At 42.8% G+C, this 27,614-nt stretch overlaps 1 protein-coding gene across 4 annotated transcripts in view; it reads left to right on the plus strand.

Annotated features, from left to right (window-relative positions):
* Positions 1-27,264, plus strand: part of LOC133477410 (ribosomal protein S6 kinase beta-2-like) — a 42,602-nt gene extending 15,338 nt beyond the window's left edge. For all 4 annotated transcript variants that reach the window (XM_061772122.1, XM_061772121.1, XM_061772124.1 and 1 more), the window contains 7 exons: positions 12,485-12,575; positions 14,776-14,883; positions 17,241-17,303; positions 18,196-18,273; positions 18,411-18,518; positions 23,723-23,835; positions 26,012-27,264. In XM_061772122.1, coding sequence (XP_061628106.1) covers positions 12,485-12,575; positions 14,776-14,883; positions 17,241-17,303; positions 18,196-18,273; positions 18,411-18,518; positions 23,723-23,835; positions 26,012-26,189 — 739 coding nt within the window. In that variant the 3' untranslated portion in view covers positions 26,190-27,264. The remainder of the gene's footprint in view (positions 1-12,484; positions 12,576-14,775; positions 14,884-17,240; positions 17,304-18,195; positions 18,274-18,410; positions 18,519-23,722; positions 23,836-26,011) is intronic.
* Positions 27,265-27,614: the final 350 nt, after the last annotated feature.

The following is a 27,614-nucleotide window of genomic DNA, read 5'->3' on the forward strand; positions in this document are numbered from 1 at the left end:
TAGAGAAATGCCTTGAAGGGTGGACAGAGGGTTCCATGTAATGATGTCCATCCATCCATCCATCCATCCATTCTCTACCGCTTATCCGGGTCGGGTCGCGGGGGCAGTAGCTTCAGCAGGGACGCCCAGACTTCCCTCTCCCCAGCCACTTCATCCAGCTCTTCCGGGGGGATCCCGAGGCGTTCCCAGGCCAGCCGAAGGATGTAGTCTCTCCAGCGTGTCCTGGGTCGTCCCCGGGGTCTCCTCCCGGTGGGACATGCCCGGAACACTTCACCTGGGAGGCGTCCGGGAGGCATCCGAATCAGATGCCCCAGCCACCTCATCTGGCTCCTCTCAATGCGGAGGAGCAGCGGCTCTACTCTGAGATCCTCCCGGATGACCGAGCTTCTCACCCTATCTCTAAGGGAGAGCCCGGACACCCTGCAGAGGAAACTCATTTCGGCCGCTTGTATCCGGGATCTTGTTCTTTCGGTCACGACCCACAGCTCATGACCATAGGTGAGGGTAGGAACGAAGATCGACCGGTAAATTGAGAGCTTCGCCTTTCGGCTTAGCTCTTTCTTTACCACAACGGACCGATACAAAGTCCGCATCACTGCAGACGCTGCACCGATCCGCCTGTCGATCTCACGTTCCATTCTTCCCTCAATCGTGAACAAGACCCCAAGATACTTGAATTCCTCCACTTGGGGCAGGATCACATCCCCGACCTGGAGAAGGCATGCCACCCTTTTCCGACTGAAGACCATGGTCTCAGATTTGGAGGTGCTGATTCTCATCCCAGCCGCTTCACACTCGGCTGCGAACTGCTCCAATGAGAGTTGGAGGTCACGGCTTGATGAAGCCAACAGAACCACATCATCTGCAAAAAGCAGAGATGCAATACTGAGGCCACCAAACCGGACCCCCTCTACGCCTCGGCTGCGCCTAGAAATTCTGTCCATAAAAGTTATGAACGGAATCGGCAACAAAGGGCAGCCTTGGCGGAGTCCAACCCTCACCGGGAACGAGTCCGACTTACGGCCGGATATGCGGACAAAACTCTGACTCCGATCGTACAGGGACCGAACAGCCCGTATCAGGGGGTTCGGTACCCCATACTCCCGAAGCACTCTCCACAGGACTCCCCGAGGGACACGGTCGAACGCCTTCTCCAAGTCCACAAAACACATGTAGACTGGTTGGGCGAACTCCCATGCACCCTCGAGGACCCTGCCGAGGGTGTAGAGCTGGTCCACTGTTCCACGGCCAGGATGAAAACCACACTGCTCCTCCTGAATCTGAGATTCGACTTCCCGACGGACCCTCCTCTCCAGCACCCCTGAATAGACCTTACCAGGGAGGCTGAGGAGTGTGATCCCCCTGTAGTTGGAACACACCCTCCGGTCCCCCTTCTTAAAAAGGGGGACCACCACCCCAGTCTGCCAATCCAGAGGCACTGTCCCCGATGTCCACGCGATGTTGCAGAGGCGTGTCAACCAGGACAGCCCCAGAACATCCAGAGCCTTTAGGAACTCCGGGCGAATCTCATCCACCCCCGGGGCCCTGCCACCGAGGAGCTTTTTAACTACCTCGGTGACCTCAAACCCAGAGATAGGAGAGCCCGCCTCAGAGAACCCACACTCTGCTTCCCCATGGGAAGGCGTGTCGGTGGAATTTAGGAGGTCTTCGAAGTATTCTCCCCACCGACTCACAACGTCCCGAGTCGAGGTCAGCAGCGCCCCATCCCCACTATACACAGTGTTTGTGGTGCACTGCTTTCCTCTCCTGAGACGTCGGATGGTGGACCAGAATTTCCTCGAAGCCGTCCGGAAGTCTTTCTCCATGGCCTCACCGAACTCCTCCCATGCCCGGGTTTTTGCTTCAGCGACCACCAGAGCTGCATTCCGCTTGGCCAGCCGGTACCCATCAGCTGCCTCAGGAGTCCCACAGGCCAAAAAGGCCCGATAGGACTCCTTCTTCAGCTTGACGGCATCCCTCACCGTTGGTGTCCACCAACGGGTTCGGGGATTGCCGCCACGACAGGCACCGACCACCTTACGGCCACAGCTCCGGTCTGCCGCCTCAGCAATGGAGGCGCGGAACATGGTCCACTCGGACTCGATGTCCCCTGCCTCCCCCGGAACATGAGCAAAGTTCTGTCGGAGGTGGGAGTTGAAACTCCTTCTGACAGGGGATTCTGCCAGACGTTCCCAGCAGACCTTCACAATACGTTTGGGCCTGCCACGTCGGACCGGCATCTTCCCCCACCATCGGAGCCAACTCACCACCAGGTGGTGATCAGTTGACAGCTCCGCCCCTCTCTTTACCAGAGTGTCCAAGACATGCGGCCGCAAGTCCGATGACACGACCACAAAGTCGATCATCGAACTGCAACCTAGGGTGTCCTGGTGCCAAGTGCACGTGTGGACACCCTTATGCTTGAACATGGTGTTCGTTATGGACAATCTGTGACGAGCACAGAAGTCCAATAACAGAACACCGCTCGGGTTCTGATCGGGGGGGCCGTTCCTCCCAATTGCGCCCTTCCAGGTCTCACTGTCATTGCCCACGTGAGCATTGAAGTCCCCCAACAGAACAATGGAGTCCCCAGCGGGAGCGCTCTCCAGCACCCCCTCCAAGGACTCCAAAAAGGGTGGGTACTCTGAACTGCTGTTTGGTGCATAGGCACAAACAACAGTCAGGACCCGTCCCCCCACCCGAAGGCGGTGTCATGATACCAAAATTCGGACTTCGATACTATACCTGCATACCTCAATACCGGTACTGAAACGATACCACGGCAAAAATCTAAAACATCGGTAAAAGTTGTAAAATGATCCATCCATTCATCCATTTTCTTCCGCCTTTCCGAAGTCGGGGAGTAGTTTTAGCAGCGAAGCCCAAACTTCCCTCTCCCCAGCCACTTCATCCAGCTCTTCCGGGGGATCCCGAGGCGTTCCCAGTTCAGCCGGGAGACATAGTCTCTCCAGTGTGTCCTGGGTCATCCCCGGGGTCTCCTTCCGTTGGGACATTCCTAGAACACCTCACCAGGGAGGCGTCCAGGAGGCATCCTATACAGATGCCCTAGCCACCTCATCTGGCTCCTCTCAATGCAGAGGAGCAGCGGATAGTCTTGCAGCCCCTCCTGGATGACCGAGCTTCTCACCCTATCTCGAAGGGAGAGCCCGGACACCCTGTGGAGGAAACTCATTTTGGCCCAGGATCATGTTCTTTCAGTAGCGACCAACTCGTGACCAAAGATGAGGGTAGGAACATACTGTAGAACGACCAATAAATTGAAAGCTTCGCCTTTCGACTTAATTCCTTCTTCACCACAACGGACCAATACAAAGTCTGCATCGCTGCAGACGCTACACCGATCCGCCTGTCGATCCTCTGTTCCATTCTTCCCTTACGCGTGAACAAGATCCCAAGATACTTGAACTCCTCCACTTTGGGCAGGATCTCATCCCTACCTGGAAAGGGCACACCACCCTTTTCTGACTGAGGACCATGTTCTCAGATTTGGAGGTGCTGATTTTCATCCCAACTGCTTCACGCTCGGCTGCGAGCCGCTCCAGTGAGAGTTGGAGATCACGGCTTGATGAAGCCAACAGAACCACATCATCTGTAAAAAGCAGAGATGCAGTACTGAGGCCACCAAACCGGACCCCCTCTATGACTCGGCTGTACCTAGAAATTCTGTCCATAAAAGTTAGGAAGAGAATCGATGACAAGGGCAGTCTTGGCGGAGTCCAACCCTCACCGGAAACAAAGCCGACTGACTGCCAGCAATGCGGACCAAACTCTTAACACCGCTCATACAAGGACCGAACAGCCCGTATCAGGGGGTTCGGTACCCCATACTCGTGAAGCACCGCCTACAGGATTCCTCGAGGGACACGGTCAAACACCTTCTCCAAGTCCACAAAACACATGTAGACTGGTTGGGCAAACACCCATGCACCCTCGAGGACCCTGCCGAGGGTGTAGAGCTAGTCTACTGTTCCACGGCCAGGACAAAAAACACACTGCTCCTCCTGAATCCGAGATTCGACTTTCCGACAGATCCTCCTCTCCAGCACCCCTGAATAAAGCTTACCAGGGAGGCTGAGTAGTGTAGTTGGAATACACCCTCCGGTCCCTCTTCTTAAGCAAAGCAAATTTATATAGTGAACTTCATACACAAGGTAACACAATGTGCTTTACATGATTAAAAGCATTTTTAACCAAAAAAAAAAACTGCCTATAAACATAAAAAAAAGAGAGAGAACAAATAAAAGTACAATTAAAACTGCATACAGTGCAAGAAATATAATTTAAAAGTATAAATGCTGTAAAAAGCAAGTTTTTAGCCTACACTTAAAAAACATGCACACTCGGGGCTAACGTCACTTCTGTTGGCATGATTGAATGCATTTCAAAACAAAACAAAACAAAAAGCTTCAACATTTAAAACAAAGACAAATGAAATAAAAGTACAATTAAAACAGCGTACAGTGCAAGAAATATCATTTAAAAGTGGAAATCCTCCAAAAAGCATGTGGGGGAAAAAAAATTTGTTTTTCACCTGGACTTAAAAACATTCACGCTTGGGGCTGACGTCACTTCTGTTGGCAACTTATTCCATTTGTGTGCAGCATAATAACTAAATGCTGCTTCACCACCTTTGCTTTGGACTCTGTGCTACATTATTTGACCTGAGTCTGTCGGTCTCAGAGCCCTACTGGGTTTATATTCCATTAGCATTTATTTCATGTATTCAGGACCTCAACCGTTTAGTGATTTATAGACCAGTAGCAGAACTTTAAAATCTATTCTAAAGCTGACTGGAAGCCAGTGTAAAGACTTTAGAATTGGAGTAATATGTTCTGACCTCTTTGTTCTGGTCAGAACCTGAGCTGCAGCATTCTGAATGAGCTGCAGCTGTTTAATGCTCTTTTTGGGGAGTCCAGTCAGAAGACCATTACAATAGTCAAGTCTACTTGAAATAAAGGCATGGATGACCTTCTCCTGGTCTGCTTGACACATGCAAGCCTTCACTCTGCATATGTTCCTCAAATGGTAGAAGGCAGTTTTCGTAATTAATTTGATATGACTGTTCAAAGCCAGGCCGTAAGTACACCAAGGTTTGGGACTTGGTCTTACGTTTTTAAAGCGAGTAACTGCAGGTATTTACTAACAGTAATCCTCTTTTCTTTACTGCCAAAAATGATTATCTCAGTTTTGTTGTGGTTTAATTGAAGAAAATTTTGGCTCATCCAGTTGTCTGTTTTAGACAGTAACACCTCAATTGTTTTAGACAGTAACACCTCAACTGTCGTCATCTGGAGACACTGCTAGATATAGTTGTGTGTCATCTGCATAGCTATGATAGTCAAAATTAAAGTTCTGAAGAATTTGACACAAGGATAGCATATACAAGCTGAACAGGAGAGGTCCAAGAACTGACCCTTGAAGGACCCCATAGGTCATTGCCAATCGATGAGATTGAACACTTCCATTGGTTACAAAATAACTCCTTTCCTCCAGGTAGGACCTGAAACATGTAAGGACTGTTCCATTTAGACATACCCACGTTTCCAACCTGTTGAGCAGTATATTATGATCTACTGTATCAAAAGTCGCACTGAGGTCCAACAAGACCAGAATTGACACCTTTTCTAAGTTAGTATTCAACCTTATATCCTTTAGAACTTTGATAAGAGCAGATTCTGTACTGTGATGAGTTCGGACACCTGACTGGAATTTGTCAAAAAGTCCATTTAAGTTCAAGAAATTGCTGAGTTGATTAAAAATAACTTTCTCAACAATCTTGGCGATGAAAGGCAGATTTGAGATGGGTCTATAGCTTGCTAACGTGGAAGCGTCCAGTGTTCCTTTTTTTTTTTTTTTTTTTTTTTTAGCAGAGGCTTAATGGAAGCTACTTTAAGAGCTTTAGGAAACTCGCCTGACTGAAGTGAGCAATTTATTATTTTCTGCAAATCATCTAGCACAGAGTTCGCAATAGCTTTGAAAATGTCAGATGGTATTGAGTCAAGACAGCTCGTTGATGGTTTCAGCGGCTGAACCGTTTTCTCTACAGTTTCAACTGTATCAAATTCTGACATGGTAACAAGTTTTTTCTGGGTGGCTTCACATGTAGTATCATTTTGCTGATTTGTGCTAATATTTAACCTGATGGATTGTATTTTTTCACGAAAATAACAAGCAAATTCATTGCATTTATCTGATGTTAGGAGTTCTGGAGCTATCTGATTTTGGGGGGGGGGGGGGGGGGGGGGGGTTGTGAGCTTGTCAACCACAGCAAACAGAGTGCGAGTATTGTTGAAGTCCTTACTGATGATTTCAGAAAAGTGTTGCTGTCTCGCCCTGACTAACTGGGTAGACAGTTAAAGAGATGGCCAGGTCTTAGGTGTGACCTTGAGTGTGGGTTGGGAGAGGTCAAATGTGTCTAGTATAGCAGAGAGTTCTTGTCAACGTGAATGTTACAGTCTCCCATTATGACAAAATAGTTGGTCAGTACAAATAACTGACAGCAGTTCTGACAAATCCTCCATAAATTTTCTATTGTATCTTGGAGGCCTATAAATTATTAAAAAAATAACCTATGGGTCACCTTTAACTAAAAAAGAGATATTCAAAAGAGCTAGTGTTGCCTCATTTAAAACGGTATTACAGCTATTTTCTGTTAACCACGTTTCATTTAGTAACAAAAAGTACAGATCATAGGTTGTAATAATGTCATTAATCAACATTGATTTATTACCCATTGACTTGATATTGAAAAAAGCTAGTCTCACAGAGATAACTGGAGACAATGGTTTGATAGATTCACATTTTATCCTCACTAAATTTGTAGTTCTACTTTTTTTGTGCCATATTTCTTTGACCAACTTTCTGTCCCTTGTATTGACAGGGATGAAAAATGCCTGATCTCCATCGGGGTCTGACTTATTTTGGGAAAGACCCCGCAGATATCAGTCAGATTTGTAGAGAAGGGTAACATGGGTCCCTTCCCATGGGCCCACCACCTGTGGGAGGAGCCATAGGGGTTGGGTGCGTTGTGAGCTGGGCGTTGACCGAAGGCAGGGACCTTGGTGATCCAATCCCTGGCTGCAGAAGCTGGCTCTAGGGAAGTGGAACGTCACCTCTCTGGCAGGGAAGGAGCCCTAGCTGGTGTGGGAGGTCGAGAAGTTCCGACTTGATATAGTTGGGCTCGCCTCCACACACGGCTTGGGCTCTGGTACCAGTCCTCTTGAGAGGGGTTGGACTCTCTTCCACTCTGGAGTACCCATGCTTTTTGGAGTACTTGGAGTGGGTGCTGGAGAGCGCTCCCGCTGAGGGACTTCAATGCTCACGTGGGCAATGACAGTGAGACCTAGTAGGGCGTAATTGGGAGGAACGGCGCTCCCGATCAGAACCGAGTCGTGTTCTGTTATTGGACTTCTGTGCTCACGACGGATTGTCCATAACGAACACCATGTTCAAGCATAAGGTTGTCCACACGTGCACTTGGCACCAGGACACCCTAGGTCGCAGTTTGATGATCGACTTTCTGGTCGTGTCATTGGACTTGCGGCCGCATGTCTTGGACAGTCGGGTGAAGAGAGGGGCGGAGCTTTCAACTGATCACCACCTGGTGCTGAGTTGGCTGCAATGATGGGGGAAGATGCCGGTCTGACCTGGCAGGCCCAAACGTGTTGTGATGGTCTGCTAGGAACGTCTGGCAGAATCCCCTGTCAGAAGGAGTTTCAACTCCCACCTCCGGCAGAACTTCACCCACGTCTCGGGGGAGGCGGTGGACATTGAGTCCGAGTGGACCCTCTTCCCCACCTCCATTGCCGAGGCAGCCAACTGGAGCTGTGGCCGTAAGGTACTCTGTGCCTGTCGTGGCGACAATTCCTGAACCCGTTGGTGGACATCAGCAGTGAGGGATGCCGTCAAGCTGAAGGAGGAGTCCTATCGGGCCTTTTTGGCCTGTGGGACGCCTGAGGCAGCTGATGGGTACTAGCTGGGCAAGCGGAATGCAGATTTGGTGTTTGCTGAGGCAAAAACTCGAGTGTGGGAGGAGTTTGGTGAGCCCATGGAGAAAGACTTCCAGATGGCTTTGAGGAATTTCTTATCACCGTCCAGTGTCTCAGGAGGGGGAAGCAGTGCACCATCAACACTGTATAGTGGGGATGGTGCGCTGCTGACCTCGACCCGGGACGTTGTGAGGCGGTGGGGAGAATACTTCGAAGACCTCCTCAATTCCACTGACACGCCTTCCCATGAGGAAGCAGAGTCTGGCATCTCTGAGGCGGGCTCTCCTATCTCCGGAGTTGAGGTCACCGAGGTGGTAAAAAAAGCTCCTCGGTGGCAAGGCCCCGGGGGTGGATGAGCTTTGCCCTGAGTTCCTAAAGACTCTGGATGTTGTGGGGCTGTCCTGGTTGACACGCCTCTGCAACATCCCATGGACAGGTGGGGTGTGTTCCAACTACAGGGGGATAACACTCCACAGCCTCCCTGGTAAGGTCTATTCAGGGGTGCTGGAGAGGAGGGTCCGCCCGGAAGTCGAATCTCAGATTCAAGAGGAGCAGTGTGGTTTTCATCCTGGCCGTAGAACAGTGGACCAGCTCTACACCCTCGGCAGGGTCCTCGAGGGTGCAAGGGAATTCACCCAACCAGTCTACATGTGTTTTGTGGACTTGGAGAAGGCGTTCGACCGTGTCCCTCGGGGAGTCCTGTGGGTGCTTCAGGGGTATGGGGTACCAAAATCCCTGATACAGGCTGTTCGTTTCTTGTACGACCAGTGTCAAAATTTGGTTTGCCTTCCTGGCAGTAAGTCAGATTTGTTTCCTGTGAGGGTTGGACTCCTCCAAGGCTCCCCTTTGTCACTGTTTCTGTTCATAACATTTATGGACAAAATTTCTAGGCGCAGCCAAGGCATAGAGAGGGTCCGGTTTGGTGGCCTCAGTATTGCATCTCTGCTTTTGGCAGATGTTGTTCTGTTGGCTTCATCAAGCCGTGATCTCCCAACTTTCACTGGAGCGGTTCACAGCGGAGTGTGGGGAGGAGGGGGTTGGGGGGGGGGCGCTTACTGTGAGAGGCACACCAGCAGAGATAGAAAGCAGAAAACACATCAGGATTTGTACTCGATAGTCGCGATATAGGTATACATCTCATGTGCAACGACCGTGATATATCGAGCGTATTCGATATATCCCCCACCCCAAGTTTGAAAACAGCTACTTTAAATTACTGTGGTACATAGTCTATTAATGAAGACCTATACACAGCAGCGCCAACCAGTGATTGAGCATCTTTAAGAAAACAAGTAGATTAGATTAAATCACATTTATAGTATTAGTACAGTACAGTATTAGAAGTGGTAACAGCTGATCCTGACAGTAAGCAAGAGTCATGACTCCAAACCAGTACAAATTGTGTTTAGACCATGGAAGAAACACTGAAGTTCAGAAATAGAAACAAACTTTGCCGCCCTCGCAGTGCTGTTGATTGAGTAGGAATCAGATCTAACGTGCAAGTGGATGAGTTAAACAAAGAAATTATAGACTGTTGGCACAGAAACTGGCCAAGTATGCAACATTCATTACCACTTTATCTCCCCTATGGTTTATGCTTATTCACAGAAGGTGATTGATTTTCTTCTCCAACAGTGACCATTTTATTGTCAAAAACCACCCCCCAGGTTGAGGACCCCTGATATAAAGTGAAAATACCGGTACATGCAAACAAAAACAAACCAAAAAATTGGCCAGTCTGATTGTGCAAAACCAATGTGATATTTGGAGTCAGCACATCGAAATTGCCTTAAATTAGTTTAAATAAATCTTAGACAATAAATTTGTTGTTGACCAGTTATCGAGCATGTGATTGTGACAGTGGGTCTCTCCATCCACTACCTGAGAGAAGCCAATTGCAGCTCATAAAGAAATGAATGACGAGGCTACTAAGAATTGGGGGTGCATAGATCATTTTCAACTGTTTTCGATATTTTTCGATAGCTTACTTCAATTACTATGTACCGATATACCCCTGAGCAAGGGTGCATTGCACCAGTCTCTTTCACGTGATAAGGATACTTGAGATGTGATGTCAAATGTGCATCTCCAACGCAATCAGCATGAATGCAACAGCCGGGGAAATGGCAGACCGAAAGCAAAGCGTGGTACGGGGTAATTTTATACCACTCTATAAAAGTTTCGCCATGTGTGACAGAACAGTTTTACACAGCAGCAGCACAAGTAATTTCTCCAAATACCTATATACCACACATACATTGCAAAACATAACGATGGCATTGGTTACATAATTTGGAAATGGAAAGCCAGTCATACCACCATAAATTTACCTCGATCAGGTGCTCCTCGCAAGATTTCTGACAGAGGAGTTCAAAGAAATCAAGATGCCTCCTTTTCCACTGAGGACTATCACGGACTCCTGCAGAGGATGTCAATCCCTGAAATGAAAATCCACCGTCTTGAAGTGTATGTGGATGTAAATGGACAGTCCGGGAATGAAACCACTCTAATTATGTCTCAAAATGGTGAGCAGAAGTGTGCTAACAGACAGCAACTGAGCTCAACAAACGGTAATGCACCATGCAGCAGTTCTCCCTGGACTTTACTGGGAGCAAAGCCCAAAGATATGGGACATCTAAAAGGGAGGACACAACACCAGCAGATTACTGAGGAATCCGGCTGGCCTGCGTTGCGGGCTGCCTTAACCCCGAGTGAGCGGCCGTGGACGGTCGCGACAGCGAAGGGCAAGACAAAAGGATGCAAGTCAATGTAAAACATTGACAACAGACTTACAAATAGATTTGAGCCACTTTTACAAGGCCCTGGCCAAAAATGCTCACCCCCTCCCCCACCACCACCACCGAAATGTATGATACTAAACAAGAAAAAAATGGCACCCCAAACATTAATAGTTTGTAATGGAGCTGTCAAGGATGTGAAACTGCTGTCAGTTATTTGTACTGACTACAACTATTCATGTTGACAATAACATGGAAAAAAAATCTAAAGAACTCTCTGCTATACAAGACACATTTTACCTCTCCCAACCCACACTCAAGGTCACATCTTAAACCTGGCCATCTCTAAGGATGTTGAAATACTATCAATTGACATCAAGGAGATGGCTATTTCTGACTATTCTTGTGTATCCTTTGAATTGCAGATTCTTCCTAAAGTTCAGACAACCTCTGTCTATTAAGAAAAGGTACATAAATGAGAGTACCGCCACTGAGTTTATGTTGACCATAGCTGTGTCACAAACTGTGAATGCTGAGACGGTTGATGAACTTTTAGATAATTTCACCTGGTAAATCTCAAATGTCATGAATGGTGTCGCTCCTATTAAAACTAAGACAATCTTGAGGTGACCTATAACACCATGGAGGAGCACAATGATGGTAAAGACCTCTAAATCAAAGTGGAGGAAAGCAGAACCTAAGTGGAGAAAAACTAAACTCCAAATTGACTATGACCTCTACAGAGAAAGCCTTTGTAATTTTAACCAAGAGTTGGTCAGGGCTAGACAGGAACACTTTCCTGAAATCACACTCCGTTTGCTGTGGTTGACAAGCTCGCAATCCCCCCTGAATCAGATAGCTCCAGAACTCCTAACAGCAGATAAATGCAATCAATTTGCTTATTTTAGTGAAAAAATACAATCCATCAGGTTAAATATCAGCAAAATGATAAAACGATACTACATCTGAAGCCATCCAGGAAAAACTATATTACCATATCAGAATTTGATAGTTGACCAAAAAACTGTAGAAAAAACGGTTCACCGGCTGAAACCATCAACGAGCTGTCTTGACTCAATACCATCTGACTTTTTCAAAGCTATTGTGAAGTCTGTGTTAGCTGATTTGGAGCAAATAATCAATTGCTCACTTAGGCGAGTTTCCTAAAACTCTTAAGTAGGTACCATTAAGCCTCTGCTAAAAAATAGAATGCTGGACGCTTCCATGTTAGCAAGTTATCGACCCATCTCAAATCTCCTTCATAGCCAAGATTGTTGTGACAGTAATTTTTAATCAACTCAGCAATTTCTTGAACTTAAGTGGACTTTTTGACAAATTTAATCAGGTTTCCAAACTCATCACAGTACAGAATCTGCTCTTATCCAAGTGCTAACTGATATAAGGTTGAATACTGACCCGGGAAAGGTGTCAATTCTGGTCTTGTTGGACCTCATTGCGGCTTTTGATATATATAATAAATAAAATGACAGAACTTTTAAACATTGAAGATTTTTCGGGATGAGGGTTTGTTCAAAATTATCCAGGTACATTTAAATTCATGTTAACTTAAATACTACACACATTCCAAGATACCCATTCCACTTATTTATACAAACAGTCTATAGTATAGTGTGGCCTTACCTTTTTCTTTCTGTGCCATGTCTCTTAGAGGTTCTGTTTTTGGGAGGAACCAGTTGTATGGTTTTTCCACTCTCTTTGTGTCTTACTCTTTTTCAGGGCCCCTGAGATTCTGACAAGGTCAGGCCATAACAGAGCAGTAGACTGGTGGAGTCTTGGGGCCCTGATGTACGACATGATGACTGGATCGGTAAGATGAAAACTGTTTGAGAGGGTTAACTGAGTCAGAACTATAACATGGTAACAGACAACTGTGTGATGTACCTATCATACAGTCACTGATAGCAGTGTCATTGGTTTGATTTTCTTGAACTGTCGCTCGCAGTGTCGAGGTTCGGAACGCAGACTTTTTTTTCCCCAGCAGATCCAATTCACAATTGGTCTGCGGCTGACTGATGCTCCATCCACGTTATAGTGACCTGAAACAGGATACGCAGTAAATGGTTTTATTGTAAATTGGTAAGAATAAATTGGGTTGAATAAAGGTTGAATTTCCAGCTTGTCTATGATTGACTGGCAAACAGCCCAGGGTCTACCCTGTCTCGCATCCGAAGTCCACTGGCATAGGCTCCATTTACCCACAAACCTAAGCAAGCAACATAGAAAATGGATGTATGACACCGGTTGAAAGTTGTAAAGGTACATTTACATTGTTGCCATAGCCGAAATAGTAAAAAGGAAAAGTGCGGTACCAGAAGCTCAAAATGTATTGCACTATGAATGTCCATCCATTTTCTGTACTGCTTATCCTTACTTGGGTCGTGGGCGATCCCAGCTATCTTCGGACAAGAGGCGGGGTACACCCTTAACTGGTCGCCAGCCAATCGCAGGGCACATACAAACAAACAACCATTCGCACTCAAATTCACACCTATGGGCAATTCAGTCAACCTACCATGCATGTTTTTTGGGATGTGGGAGGAAACCGGAGTACCCGGAGAAAACCCACACAGGCACGGGGAGAACATGCAAACTCCACACAGGCGGGGCTGGGATTTGAACTCCGTTCCTCAGAAGTGTGAGGCAAATGTGCTAACTAGTCGTTCACCGTTCCGCCCACTATGAATGTATGTATGTTAAATTGTATTTCAAGGGATTTTATCGTACATGTAATCAAAAGAATGCATAGATGTTTTTATTAACAGAAGCGTTTCAGGAGCTCTAGCCTTTCACTACATAGGACATTTTTCAAAATAAGGATTAGAGGGATGTATCTGGGACATTATCTCATAGTTCAGTAGTCAAGTCCCATGAAAATTATACCAAAAAAAACAACTAATATACTAAAATTGTACGAATACAGATATGATGTCTCCAATTAATGCATGTTTTTGGGATGTGGGAGGAAACCGGAGTGCCCGGAGAAAACCCATGCAGGCACGGGGAGAACATGCAAACTCCACACAGGCGGGGCCGGGGATTGAACCCCGGTCCTCAGAACTGTGAGGCTGACGCTCTAACCAGTCGTTCACCGTGCCGTATTAAACTTTAAAATGACGAAAAAGCATTTGAATTTTTACTTGTAAATACAGTATTAAACTTTAAAATGACTAAAAAGCATTTGAAATATATGACAGTCTCCGACACATTTGGTATTTACTTTTGTCAGTGATTTCATGTCCTTTTGTCAACCTGTTATACCTGACTTGTATGTTCTGTTTCAGCACAGTTACTGTTTACATTTTGTGTTGGTCAGTGGTCAAATCTCTGCCTTTCCTCGAAAAGAAGCAGCCTTCATTCTGTACTCCCAATCCTCCTGCTCAGTGATAGTTTTATAGAAGAAATACTCTACTGCCGCCTTGAATGATTTCCTCTTATTAATATTTGTGTATGTTAGTTAGGACAAGTGTATACTGTACAACATAATAGTAACTGAGTGATTATGGCAACTAACTAGTGAAATAGAAGTTTACACCCTTATTCACTCTCGGTGTCAAACAGAAGTGTGAATTACATTGAGAAAATGCAGACAAAATTTCTTGTAAATGGCAAAATAGAATTAAGGCAGTTGCTGTCCTGGGTTGATTTTAATTGTCTTATTCAACATAATAGTCACTGAGTGAATAGGACTACAAATTGATACAAGAGGCTCACATTGTCGTACAGCTGGGGAATTTTGGATGTCTGCCAAAATATTTGTACAAATACTACATCTGCCAACACTGTACCTCTTTGAATGTGGTATACCTATACAGTACTTTATTTATTTATTTTTTTGGGGGGGGTGGGAACTTAATTCTTTGGTACATTATCTTGCGAAGCACCAACTTCTATTTATTGGCTGAGACAGGATAGTGATGTTTGCCTTGATTTACTATGATGTTGATTACTACAGTAGATATGCTTCGACGTCACACATTTAACTACCCTCTCCCTGTCCTTTTCCCTAGCCACCGTTCACAGCGGAAAACAGAAAAAAGACCATTGATAAGATCTTAAAATGTAAACTTAACCTGCCTCAGTATCTGACCATCGATGCCAAGGATCTCATCAAGAAGGTCTGTAACACACAGATGCCACGTTGGTGGGTTGTTCTCATACATAGAGAGAGGCAGTAATTTACATACAGCGGCTGAAATAAGTATTTAACGTCACCTTTTTTCTCACTAAATGTATTTCCAAAGGTGCTAGTGACTTGAGAATTTCACCAGATGTTGGGAAAAACCCAAGTAATCCATACATACAAAGAAAGTAGAACAAATAAGCTCAGAAATTAAGTTATGTGTGATAATGTGAAATGACACAGGGAAAAAGTATTAAACCTGCCAACTGGTATTTATTTAATACTTTGTACAAAAGCCTTTGTTTGCAATGACAGGTTCAAGACGCCTCCTTTATGGAAAAACTAGTTGCATGCATTGCTCTGGTGTGATTTTGGCCCATTCCTCCACACAAGCAGTCTTCAAATCTTGAGGGGTTCCGTGAGCTTCTTTTATGGACCTTGCGTTTCAGTTCTTTCTATAGATTTTTGATTGGATTCAAGTCAGGTGATTGGCCGTGCCATTCTAGCAGCTTTATTTTTGTTCTTTGAAACCAATTGAGAGGTTTTTTGGCAGTATGTTTTGGATCATTATCCTGATGAAATGTCCACCCTCGTTTCATTTTCATCATTGTCGATGGCAGCAGATTTTAGTCAAGAATGTTTCGGGAGATTTGCCCATTCTTCCTTCCTTCAACAATGTGAAGGTTACCAGTACCATTTGCTGAAAAGCAGCCCGACACCATCCTGTTCCCACCTCCGAACTTCACTATTGGTATGGTGTTTTTAGGGTGATGTGCAGTGCCATTTCCCCCCAAAGGTGGTGTGCATTTTGGCATCCAAACAGTTTAATTTTGCTCTCGTCAGACCAGACTATATTCTCTCACTATTTAACTGCCTTGTCCAAGTTTAGTTCAGCAAACTTTAAATGAGGTTTGACATGCTTTTTTTTCAGCAAAGGGGTCTTGTGTGGTGAGCATGCAAACAGGCCATGGCGGCGGAGTACATTACTCACTTTTTTTCCTTGTGACAACAGTACGTGCTAATTCCAGGTCTTTTTGAAGGTTTCCACTGGTGGTCCTTGGCTCTTGGACAACTCTTCTGATTATTCTTTGCACTCCTCTGTCAGAAATCTTGCGAGAAGGACCTGATCGAGGCAAATTGATGGTGGTTTGATTGGCTTTCCACTTGCGTATTATGGCCCCAACCATGCTCACTGGAACCTTGAGAAGCTTAGATATGCTCCTGTAACCAATGCCATCGTTATGTTTTCCAGCAATTACTTTGCGATGGTCTTGAGACAGCTCTTTGCTCTTACCCATCATGAGATATGTCTTGACTCACACCTTTGCAATGAGACCTTTTTGTAGGCCATCAATTAGGACTGAACCAGCTGATATTCATTTGCACTGACAAGGGGCTGGATTGCTGTTTGATTATTGATAGTTTTTCGGTGTTGTCTTGGCTTTCCGTGCCTTTTTGCACCTCGTTTTCTTCATGTGTTCAATACTTTTTCCCTGTGTCATTTCACATTATTACAAACAGTTTCTGATCTTATGTGTTCGACTTTCTTTGTATGCATGGATTTCTTGGGTTGTTCCCAACATCTGGTGATAATTTCATGTCAACTGCACCTTTGGAAATATATTTAGTAAGAAAAATGGTTATGTGTTAAATACTTATTTCAGCCGCTATAATTGTCAGAACAATACTGAGGGGGAACCCCCAAGAAACGTCCTTTTTCACTCATCTAAACAATTTTAATCAAACCGAGAAATAATGTTTGGTATGTGGTAATTGATTTCCAGCAGTCCAAAATGTATTTTTGTGCTAGCAAATTACTGTAACTTTGGGCTTGTTCTCCCTTCGGTAACTTGCATACTAGAACAATCAGTCAATTTACTTGAGCCACCCTTCTTTAATCAAAACTCAGGGAACCTAATTAACATTGCTAAACATCTAAATTATTTGCAGAGGGAAATTACTTCATCACCTCTTTTTCAAATCCACCAAGTGAATCCATGTTACATTCTCGACAAAGTCTTGACAACTAAAGTTGACGTATTAGAATATACTGGATAGTACAATTCTAAACGTTAAAGCATATTTTTCCATATTTTGTAGTTTGTCATCCGGTGCCTACAGTGCTCCATCTTATGGAATTCTGCATTACAAAGCTGGCAGAAGTTTACAGTCTTATTCACACTATTTGTCAAAAAAATGTGTGAATTACAGTGAGACAAGCGGCACATTTTTTTGTCAGTGGCAAAATTGAATTTATACAACTGTTGTCCTGGGTTGATTTTAATCATAAACCGAAATATACTGTATGTCATTATCCCACCTTGAATTTGATTTGTCTTCTTCTGTCTCCAGCTTTTGAAGAAGAATCCAACCCAAAGGCTTGGCTCCAGTAAAGCAGACTGTGCTGATATCAAAGTAACTGGCATTGTTACTTGGGCAGTGGTGTTAAGCACGTTGTATAGTTCAGGGGCCACATACAGCCTAACGTAGGTCGAACCAGGAAAATCAATTAATGTAAACAATTAATATAAATAACAATAAGTTGGTGTTTTTCCTTCATTTTAATGAAAATCAATACAAGTAAATCAGGAAAACATTTCTTGCTCTATTTCGTCAATTGAGTCAACTGTCTTTTTACAAAACATTAAGAACAATCTTGGATTTCTTGATGAAAAATATGCATTTTGCTTCAGTTTATCATCTACATCTATAGACAAGTGTTGCGGATTAGCAGTTGTGCTAAAACACTTAAAGCAATGCCTCTGGTTTGTTCATTGTTTTTGTGATATCCATATCAAATTCAATACGGTATGTGCATTATAACTGATCACTGTGATTGTCTGTAAAAGGCACAAAACGTTTAAATCACAGGTATTTGGAACTGAAAAAAAAAAATCTTATTACAGTTTAAAATTAAATCTAAATTAAAACTTTAGATCTAGGAATTATTTTCACATTTTTTTGCTTGTTCATAAAAATTCTCAAAACCTAAATTCACTCCTGAACTGTATAAACAAGTGTTAACTATTTAACACAGCAAAAATTAATTTCCACAGAACTCTAAGCAGTTCGAACCCCATTCAATCACGCAGGCTTATCCATCATTGTAGCAGTCATGATTTAATTATGTTTGAACACTCACCCCAACAAAAAAAACGGAACATTAAAGGGGTATTATGCTGAATGCATATAACAGCCAACATAAACATGGAAGGAGTCAGAGATGATTTTTTTGTAGAGCAATGTGAAGTGTGGTTCATGCTGCTTTTGGATTTTTTTATTTTTTTTATTTTTTTTTTTACTCCAGGGACACCCATTCTTCAAGCAAATCAACTGGGATGACCTGGTGAATAAGAGAGTTGAGCCACCATACAAGCCACAGCTGGTAAAACATTTGACATCTGACTCTTGTCATAGCTAATTAACTTCACATCCTTAATCTAGTAATTCACTCTTCACCGTTATTTATTTTCTTGAATGGAATTGTTGCCTTTGTATTAACATATTTCTTTGTCCATGTAGCAGTCAGATGAAGATGTGAGCCAGTTTGACACAAGGTTTACCAGACAGACACCAGTGGACAGTCCAGATGATACATCACTTGGCCAGAGTGAAGAGCTCACCTTTGCTGTGAGTAATGAGGGATTGGAAAAATTACTGAGATGACCAAGTAGGGCATTGCTATTTATACATATATAGAAAAGTGTCAAATATTTTTCTAAAATCATTTACTGGTCAGCACTTGATCATTCTTTATGGTTATCTTTAAATACAGTAGACTAAATTTGAACTGCCATAGTAGAAAATGAGAAAAAGCAAGGCTTAATAAGCCTTAGCCTTTGGGCAGAATGTATTAGTATGTCATATTATTGTAGTATACAGTAATTTGTATTTATTTATTATTATTATTATTATTTTACCTTAATGTAATTTAAATTTACAGCTTGGCAACGAACTGAAATATTTCAGTTTGACCAAAGGATTTTCTTTAATTGAATGTGATTTTCATGTGCATTATGGACTTGTACGGAAGGAGCAACGTTGACATTGGTAAGAAAAATGTATAAAGTTAGGATTTTGGTAAGGTTACAGATGTAATATTCAGCCTTCGAATCCGACGCACTATTGTCCAGAGACAGCAGGCCATGTAGACGGTAGCCGGGAACTTTTTTTTTTAAAATTATTATTTTTACATAATTTGGGCTTCCAGCTCATAAAACCCACAAAATCAGGAATTCCAAAAATGTTAATGCTATAAAGAAATCGCCATTTACTTCTCAGTTTTTGTAGAAAAAGAGAGAAAGAAGTGAGGGTCACATTAAATCAATCAAAATATGGTACTTTCAAAATTATATGTTAATCTTCAATACTGGGTTGGGAATCCCTTTGCTTTAATCACTGCCTCGATGCCACATGGTATTGAGGCAATCAGCCTGTGGCATTGCCTGGGAGTTATGGAAGCCCAGATTTCCTTGATGCTTGCTGTCAGTTCTTCTTTGTTTTTGGGTCCGGTGCCCCTCGTCTTCCTCTTGATAATACCCCATAGATTCTCAATGCGGTTTAGATTCGTCGAATTGGCTGGCCAGTCAAGCACAGTGATGGCATAGGCATCCAACCAGGTTTTGGTGCTTCTGGCGGTATAGGCAGGGGTCGCTTCCTGCTGGAAGATTAAATCTGCATCTCCATACACATCCTCAGCAGAAGGAATCATGAAGTCCTCAAACATTCTGGTAGACTGTTGCGGTGACCTTGGATTTAAGAAAGCAGAGTTTACAAACACCTGCACTGGACATTGCACCCCAAATCATGACTGACTGTGGATATTTCACACTGGACCCCAAGCCGCTTGGGTTCTGTTCTTCACCCGTCTTCCTCCAAACCCATGGACCTTTATTCCCAAATGAATGGCACACTTTCATCAGAAAAGAGGACCTTGGACCACTGACCAACAGTACAATCCTTCTACTCCTTGTTGCCCAGTTGAGACGCTTCCTACGTTGGCTCAGGCTCAGAAGTGGCTTGACCCGAGGAACCCGTCAGTTGGAGCCCATCTCCCGTATGCGTCTGAATGTGGTGGTTTTTTAAGATGTGACTCGCGGCTCATTCCACTCTTTCTGGATAGCTGCTAGATTCATGAATCTCTGTTTGATAATCCGCCGAAGCCCATGGTCGTCTCTTTTGCTCGTGCATATTCTCCTGCCAAATTTTGTCCTTCCAGTAGACTTTCCATTGATATGCTTGGACACAGTACTCAGCCTCCTTGGCATTGACCTTTGTGGCTTACCCATCCTATGCAGGGTTTCAATGATAGTCTTCTGGCCAGTTGTCAAGTCTGCAGTCTTCCCCATATTGAACCCAACTGAGACAATTGAACCAAACTGAAGCAATTTAATGACACTGGGGAAACCTGTGGAGGTGCTTTGAGTTTAGTAAATGATTAGTGTGAGACACTCAGTTTAAAACATTTATGGCCTGCAAAATCTGGGCTGATTTCTTCACAGTATTCTAATTTTTGAATTCCTGATTTCGTAGGTTTTAAGAGCTGGAAGCCCAAATTATGTAAAAATGAACAAATAAATACTTGAAATTGTGTAATTTGTGGGCCATGAATCTATAATCTCTGAAAGTTACATTTTTGAATGGAATTGTGGAAATAAACCTTTTCATGATATTCAAATATTTTGGAAAGGGTCTCTATATTGCCAAAAGTTTTCATTGAGCTACCTTGACTCACAGATGTATTTATGTGATATCCCATTACTAATCCATAGGATTCAATATGACGTCGGTCCATCCTTTGCAGCTATAACCGCTTCAAATCTTCTGGGAAGGTTGTCCGCAAGGTTTAGGAGTGTGTTTATGGGAATATCTGACCATTCTTCCAGAAGCACATTTGTGAGGTCACACCCTGATGTTGGACGAGAAGGCCTGGCTCTCAGTCTCTGCTCTAATTCATCCCAAAGGTGTTATATCGGGTTGAGGTCAGGACAGGCCAGTCAACTTCATCCACACCAGACTGACTTCCTTGTCTTTATGGACCTTGCTTTGTGCACTGGTGCACAGTCATGTTGGAAAAGGAAGGGGCCAGCTCCAAACTGTTACCACAAAGTTGGAGCGTGTCCAAAATCTCTTGGTATGCTGAAGGATTCAGTTCCTTTCACTGGAACTAAGGGGCCCAGCCCAGCCCCTGAAAAGCACTGCACACCATAATCCCCCCCCTCCACCAAACTTTACACTTGGCACAATGCAGTCAGACAAGTCCCGAACTCCTGGCAACCGCCAAACCGGACACGTCCATCAGATTGCCCGATGTAGAAACATGATTTGTCACTCCAGAGAATGGATCTCTACTGCTCTATAGTCCAGCGGCGGTGTGCTTTACAAGGTTATCAGACGCTTTGCATTGCACTTGGTGATGTATGGCTTGGATGCAGATGCTCGGCCATGGAAACCCATTCCATGAATCTCTCGGTGCATTATTCTTGAGCTCACCTGAAGCCCACATGACGTTTGGAAGTCTTGGTTTGGCGATTGACTCGACAGAAAGTTGGCAACAAACAAATTGAGGGATAATTAGTTTTTCAAATCAGAAGACAAGGATAATAGTTTGTTCAAGTATTGTTTAAATTACTGTAGAAGAAGGGTTTGGTAACAGAAAAAAGCAATTTCTCAACATTATTGTTTATTATGATGACAATTTGGGTACAGATTTTAGCAAAAAATCACGGAAGTTGAAGAGCATGATTTGCTTTCGCGGGCCACATAAAATGATGTGGTGGGCCGCATCTGGCCCCCTGGCCTTGAGTTTGACATCAATGCACTAAATGAACCGTTTTCATTAAATCAAAGCTAAAAATATGATGTGATGGATTACTTAAAATTCTAAAAAGTTATGTCGTGTTTATTTTTTTTAGTACAACGCTAGATCAATTTATGAACATTTCAGCTTTATTTCCAGGTATTTAGAACTGGATATGATGCACAACATAATGACCACTTTTTCGATGAGCAAAAGTTATGGAACAGACTAGGAATAGATTTAAAATAGATTCAAGTCCCTGTCATGTAAATTAATAAATGTATTTTTAAATACATTAAACATGGTTGAAGATAATTGCTGAAAATAGTAAATGACCTATGTAGTACAGAATTGTAGAGCTGTAGCATTAAACCACTTTTAACAATTTGTCTGTTCCTGATTTTCTGGCCGTGGCTAAAAGAGCTGTCTAGTGAAGTAGTTGGGGGACCTACAGGAGTCCCTGCTGTATATGAACTTGAGTATAAGATAAAGTAGCTGCTAGTTTGATCCATGACTATATTGACAAAACTAGCTGGAAAAGTGATAAACTTAAGTCTTTCCATCACTGTGGTAAATAAAATACTTCTCGTCAGTCCATAAATCTTTCTCACACACTTTTTTTTAGATTTGGCTCTGTACTTTTTGGCAAATTGCAGTCTATCCTTCCTTCCCTCTTGCAAATGAGTGGTTTGCACCTTCTGATGTAGCCTCTCCACGTCTGTTCCTGAAATCTTCTGTAAAGTGCTGTCCTCTTGACTTGTGTATCAGATATAGATGCAAATACAGGGAAATAGAAGATGTAAATCTACGTTCCTACCCTCACCGATGGTCATGAGCTGTGGGTCATGACCGAAAGAACGAGATCGCAGATACAAGTGGCTGAAATGAGTTTCCTCCGCAGGGTAGATGGGGTGAGTAGCTTAGTCATGTAGGAACGGCTAAGAGGATACCAGATAAGGTGGCTCAGGCATCTGGTTCGGATGCTTCCTGGATACCTCCCTGGTGTGGTGTTCGGGCACGTCCTACCGGGAGGAGGCCCCTGAGGACGACCCAGGACACATTGGAGAGACATCCTAAACAAAGTGGTTGGGTAGCGGGAAGTGTAGGCTTCCCTGCTGAAGACGCTGCTGAGCAACTATTGCTGGGCGATATATTAAGAAGTTCGATTCGATCGATATTTTATTAATACTCGATATGGAAAAAGGGGATCGATTTTATTATCTATACTTTTCGCTACTCCATGAGACTAACGCCAGCATGGAGGAGAAGTAGTTTGCCGATGAGAGTGTTCATGGGGGTTTACATTAGCATTAGCAGCTACTAGCGAGCATTGTTGTGTGAGATATCATGCAAATAGTTTGACAGTGGGCCGGCCGTCGCTGTCTGAGCTAACAGTTCCGGACAGTTGGGTTTGCACAGTGTGGCATTCTCAAGAAATGGTCTTGTATTTCTGTTTTGATTCGCTTTATGTACAGATGACCATGTTGTATTTGTTCCACATAACGTCACGTTGCTTCTTCATGTTTGTGTTTGCATGTTTAAGTGCATTGCTGCCACCTAACAACAAATGTATCTAACATTTTCCAGCTGATTTAGGAAATTTTTTTATGTGCTGAATCCATATATCTCATTGGTTTTGCTCAATCAGGTCAACTTTTTTTTAACTGCGGCCACATTTCTGTATACAGGTATTTTCGCTTTAGAGTTTCAAATAAACAGAGCTTCATGCCCTGAATTTTGATCAATGATGACATAACATTCAGTCTACAGGTACTTATTTTTAGTGTCTATAACTGAATTTACAGTAAGAAAAGTTTGTAACATTTGATTAATAAACTGTTAACTTGGCATAAAAACATGACCTGAACAAGAGAAACGGATGTCATCGGATTCAGTGATGCAAAATTGTCTTCAATAAGTTGAAAAAACACAGAACTACAACCACCGATTTTTTGGAACCAACTGTTATCGCACAATCACAATATCTTGTAATTGGCAAACCTCTGTGTGAGAAGTGAAAATGTCCTTCCTTTAGGGTTTCACCTATGTGGCTCCTTCAGTCCTGGACAGTTTAAAGGAAGGTTTCTCCTTTGAACCCCGAATGCGACCTGTTCGACGACACAACATTAGCCCACGGACACCCAACAGGTAACGCACGTACACAAGCCACAACTTTACCCCCTGAAATAAAGATGCAGCTTATTTGTGGCTTTTCCCGATCCCGGAAGCATCACATTCTCGTCTGCTCTTAGCTTCTCTTTAACTCACCGAAATCGTGGTTACTTTTCATGAATTTTTAGATTCATGAAAAGTAACCACAATTAACTCTTCAAAATTAACTCCTCAATTTTGAAGAGTTAATTGTTTGGGTTTTTTAAATAAATCCACACACATTAAGTATTTGGTTCGGAATACAGATCTGCTTTGTTTAAGTGCACACCCTCATCATGCTGAAAACACAAGGTATTATTTTTGTTGCGAATATTTTAAGGTTGGCAGTTTTTTTTCTCTCATATTTGTATTTATTCTGCCCTCTCTAAATGTCCCGTGTTTAGTTCTGCAGATAATTCAGTTATCTGAATGAGAGGAAAAGTGTTCTTACTTTCCTCTTTTATTTGTCATCGTGTATTTACTGTAAGTACTTTCAACAAAGTGTCGCTTAATGCCTATATACTGTACAATGAGAAACGCCATAGACAGTTTATTGGGTGCAGCTGATATACCGATACCCTCATATACCAAATTTTACCATATCTTCTTTCACTTTCGGCTTAACCCTATTGCCACACACAAATATTTTCTTCCATATTTTCCTGTCCTCTGCATCTTCTGCACTAACTCCAGCTACTTACAAGTCTTCCCTCACCACATCAGCAAATCTCCTCTTTGCCTCCTTCCTACCTGGCAGCTCCTTTTCCAGCATCCTTCTACTGACTTCAGAAAACCAATGTCAGTAAATACAGTTCGGCGCTACATCCGTAAGTGGAACTTGAAACTCTACTAAGCAAAGCAAAAGCCATTTATCAACAACACCCAGAAATGCCGCCGGCTTCTCTGGGCCCGAGCTCATCTAAGATGGACTGATGCAAAGTGGGAAAGTGTTCTGTAGTCCGACGAGTCCACATTTCAAATTGTTTTTGGAAATTGTGGACGTTGTGTCCTCCAGGCCAAAGAGGAAAAGAACCATCCGGACTGCTATGGATGCAAAGTCCAAAAGCCAGCATCTGTGATGGTATGGGGCTGTGTTGGTGCCAATGGCATGGGTAACTTACACATTTGTGAAGGCACCATTAATGCTGAAAGGAACATAGAGGTTTTGGAGAACATATGCTGCCATCCAAGCAACGTCTTTTTCATGGACGCCCCTGCTTATTTCAGCAAGACAATGCCAAACCACATTCTGCACATGTTACAACAGCGTGGCTTTGTAGTAAAAGAGTGCGGATACTAGACTGGCCTGCCTGCAGTCCAGACCTGTCTCTCATTGAAAATGTGTGGCGCATTATGAAGCGTAAAATATGACAACGGAGAACCCGGACTGTTGAACAGCTGAAGCTGTACATCAAACAAGAATGGGAAAGAATTCCACCTACAAAGCTTCAACAATTAGTGTCCTCAGTTCCCAAACGTTTATTGAATGTTGTTAAAAGAAAAGGTGATGTAACACAGTGGTAAACATGACCCTGTACCAGCTTTTTTGGAACTTGTTGCAGCCATAAAATTCTAAGTTAATGATTATTTGCTAAAAACAATAAAGTTTATCAGTTTGAACATTAAATATCTTGTCTTTTTAGTGTATTCAATTAAATATAGGTCGAACATGATTTGAAAATCATTGTATTCTGTTTTTATTTATATTTAACACAATGTCCCAACTTCATTGGGGTTGTACAACCTCTCGAATAACTATCATACATTTTTTTGGGCCTTTGCCACCTCCCATCCTCACCTCCTACTGCACTCCTGTCTGCTGTCTTCAATTTTCTTCTTTGCAGCTTCCTTTTTGTACATTTTCCCGAATGTCCTCCTTCCACCACAAAGGCTCTTTATTCTCTTCAAAATTTACAGTCTATATACAGAATGTAAGATGTAAAATAGGCCAATTTTCTCCTTTTTTTCCCCACCCTCTCATAGCTATTGTCAACAGTATCTTGTGTCTTTATACATCAACAACTTGGACATCAATTGTGTCAAACCACACAAGTTTCTTGTTATAGAATTTCTGTATACATGTACAGTATACACCATAATCATAACATTGCAGTTTAACTCTAATGCGAAATCATATCTCTTTTCTTTTAACATGTCCCTTTTTTCTTTACAGTCCTCTCAAATTTTCCCCTGCTGGGCCTTTCAAGTCAAATATTGATGGAGAACCAGGACTTTTTACTCCCACATCTCCGCCAATAGCTTCATCCCCAGTGCCACTGGAGAACGGATCTGCCAGTATGCCGATCAAGACCCCTGCTCGTAAAAATAAGGAGAAAGGACGCCGGAGATGAGGAGGAGCTTAAGCATGCCCTCACTGCCAGCCCTGGTCAGGTTAACGTTTTCAGTTATCTAGAGGGGGGTTTGGGTACAGAGTGGTGTTTTTGTTTTTGTTTTTTCGTTTTGCTTTCCTTTTTTTGTCTTAAAGAATTCGTGGAATGATGCATACAATTTGCTTTCATTTTATCATTAGGAATACTGATGATATTCATGGTAGCACAGGAACGACGACCGTTAAACAACCAGCATGAGCTGAAAAGGTTGTAAAACTGATTGATTGGTAATAGTGTTTGATTTCTTAAACTTTTTGGTTGTGTGAAATATATATATATTTTTTTTTTATTTAGTTGATCAAAATTGATGCAGATACTATATCACAGGCTGACAATAATTGGCAAATGGATGTAGCATGTGAAGTTGTTTCTAATATGCGCATGCAAAATGAGACAATCACATGTTATGTATGTATAACCTGATTATATAACATAGAATAATGTAGAAAATGGTTTGATGTATGAACGGATGTGGTTTGTTAATATAACAAAACATTTTTACAAATGCGGATATCATTCATTGACTATCACCAAAAAAACAAAACACATTTATAATTTGAACCTTAACCATTGACCCCTGCTCAAGTGCTACACAATAAAGAGACTTGTACTCAAGATGCATGATAATCAGTTGTTACCAGCAACAAGTTTGTGTGCTTCACTTCAAGGTATTTGTAATACATGACCCGTGTTTATTTTTTATTTTTTTTTCTTAATTATAAATGTCGCTCCCGAGTTGCTACAGTGTTATCATAAAATATAGATCTGGATATCTGGTGTTGCACAGTGGTCTGCAGTTATATTTATCTAAACTAAGTTAAAGAATTATATATATATATATATATGGTGCTGTGAGAGCCTAGTGTGCAACTCTTTAATCAATGTACATTGTACAGAACACGTTCGGAAATTAATTACAATTGTATTAATAATAAAACTAATATTTAGTGGATTTACAAATGATTTGGTGATTTGCTGAATTTTCTTGTCATACCACTGTCATATCACTGACTAGTGAATAAAAACAATTGCTACATTTTGTTGTATCTCTGTGGTAAGTACAGTATTTGTTACTTGTAAAGTTTCCTGGGAAACCATCTACTGTGTAGCTTTGATTGTTTAAAAAAATAATAATAATAAAATATATATATATATATATATATATATATAAAATTTCTGTCTCTCCACAACCATAAGGCAGATAACCAAACAAGGCATTTTTATCTAATAAGTGGTATAAACTGATACATGATTGATTCAACTTACATTATTCTATATAGAAATACAGTGAATGTGAATGATTGTTTGTTTATATGTGCCCTGCAATTGGCTAGCAACCAGTTCAGGTAGTACCCCACCTTTCGCCCGCAGTTAGCTGGGATAGGC

This window comes from Phyllopteryx taeniolatus, chromosome 4 (genome assembly GCF_024500385.1).
Source record: "Phyllopteryx taeniolatus isolate TA_2022b chromosome 4, UOR_Ptae_1.2, whole genome shotgun sequence".
NCBI classification, from domain to species: domain Eukaryota; kingdom Metazoa; phylum Chordata; class Actinopteri; order Syngnathiformes; family Syngnathidae; genus Phyllopteryx; species Phyllopteryx taeniolatus.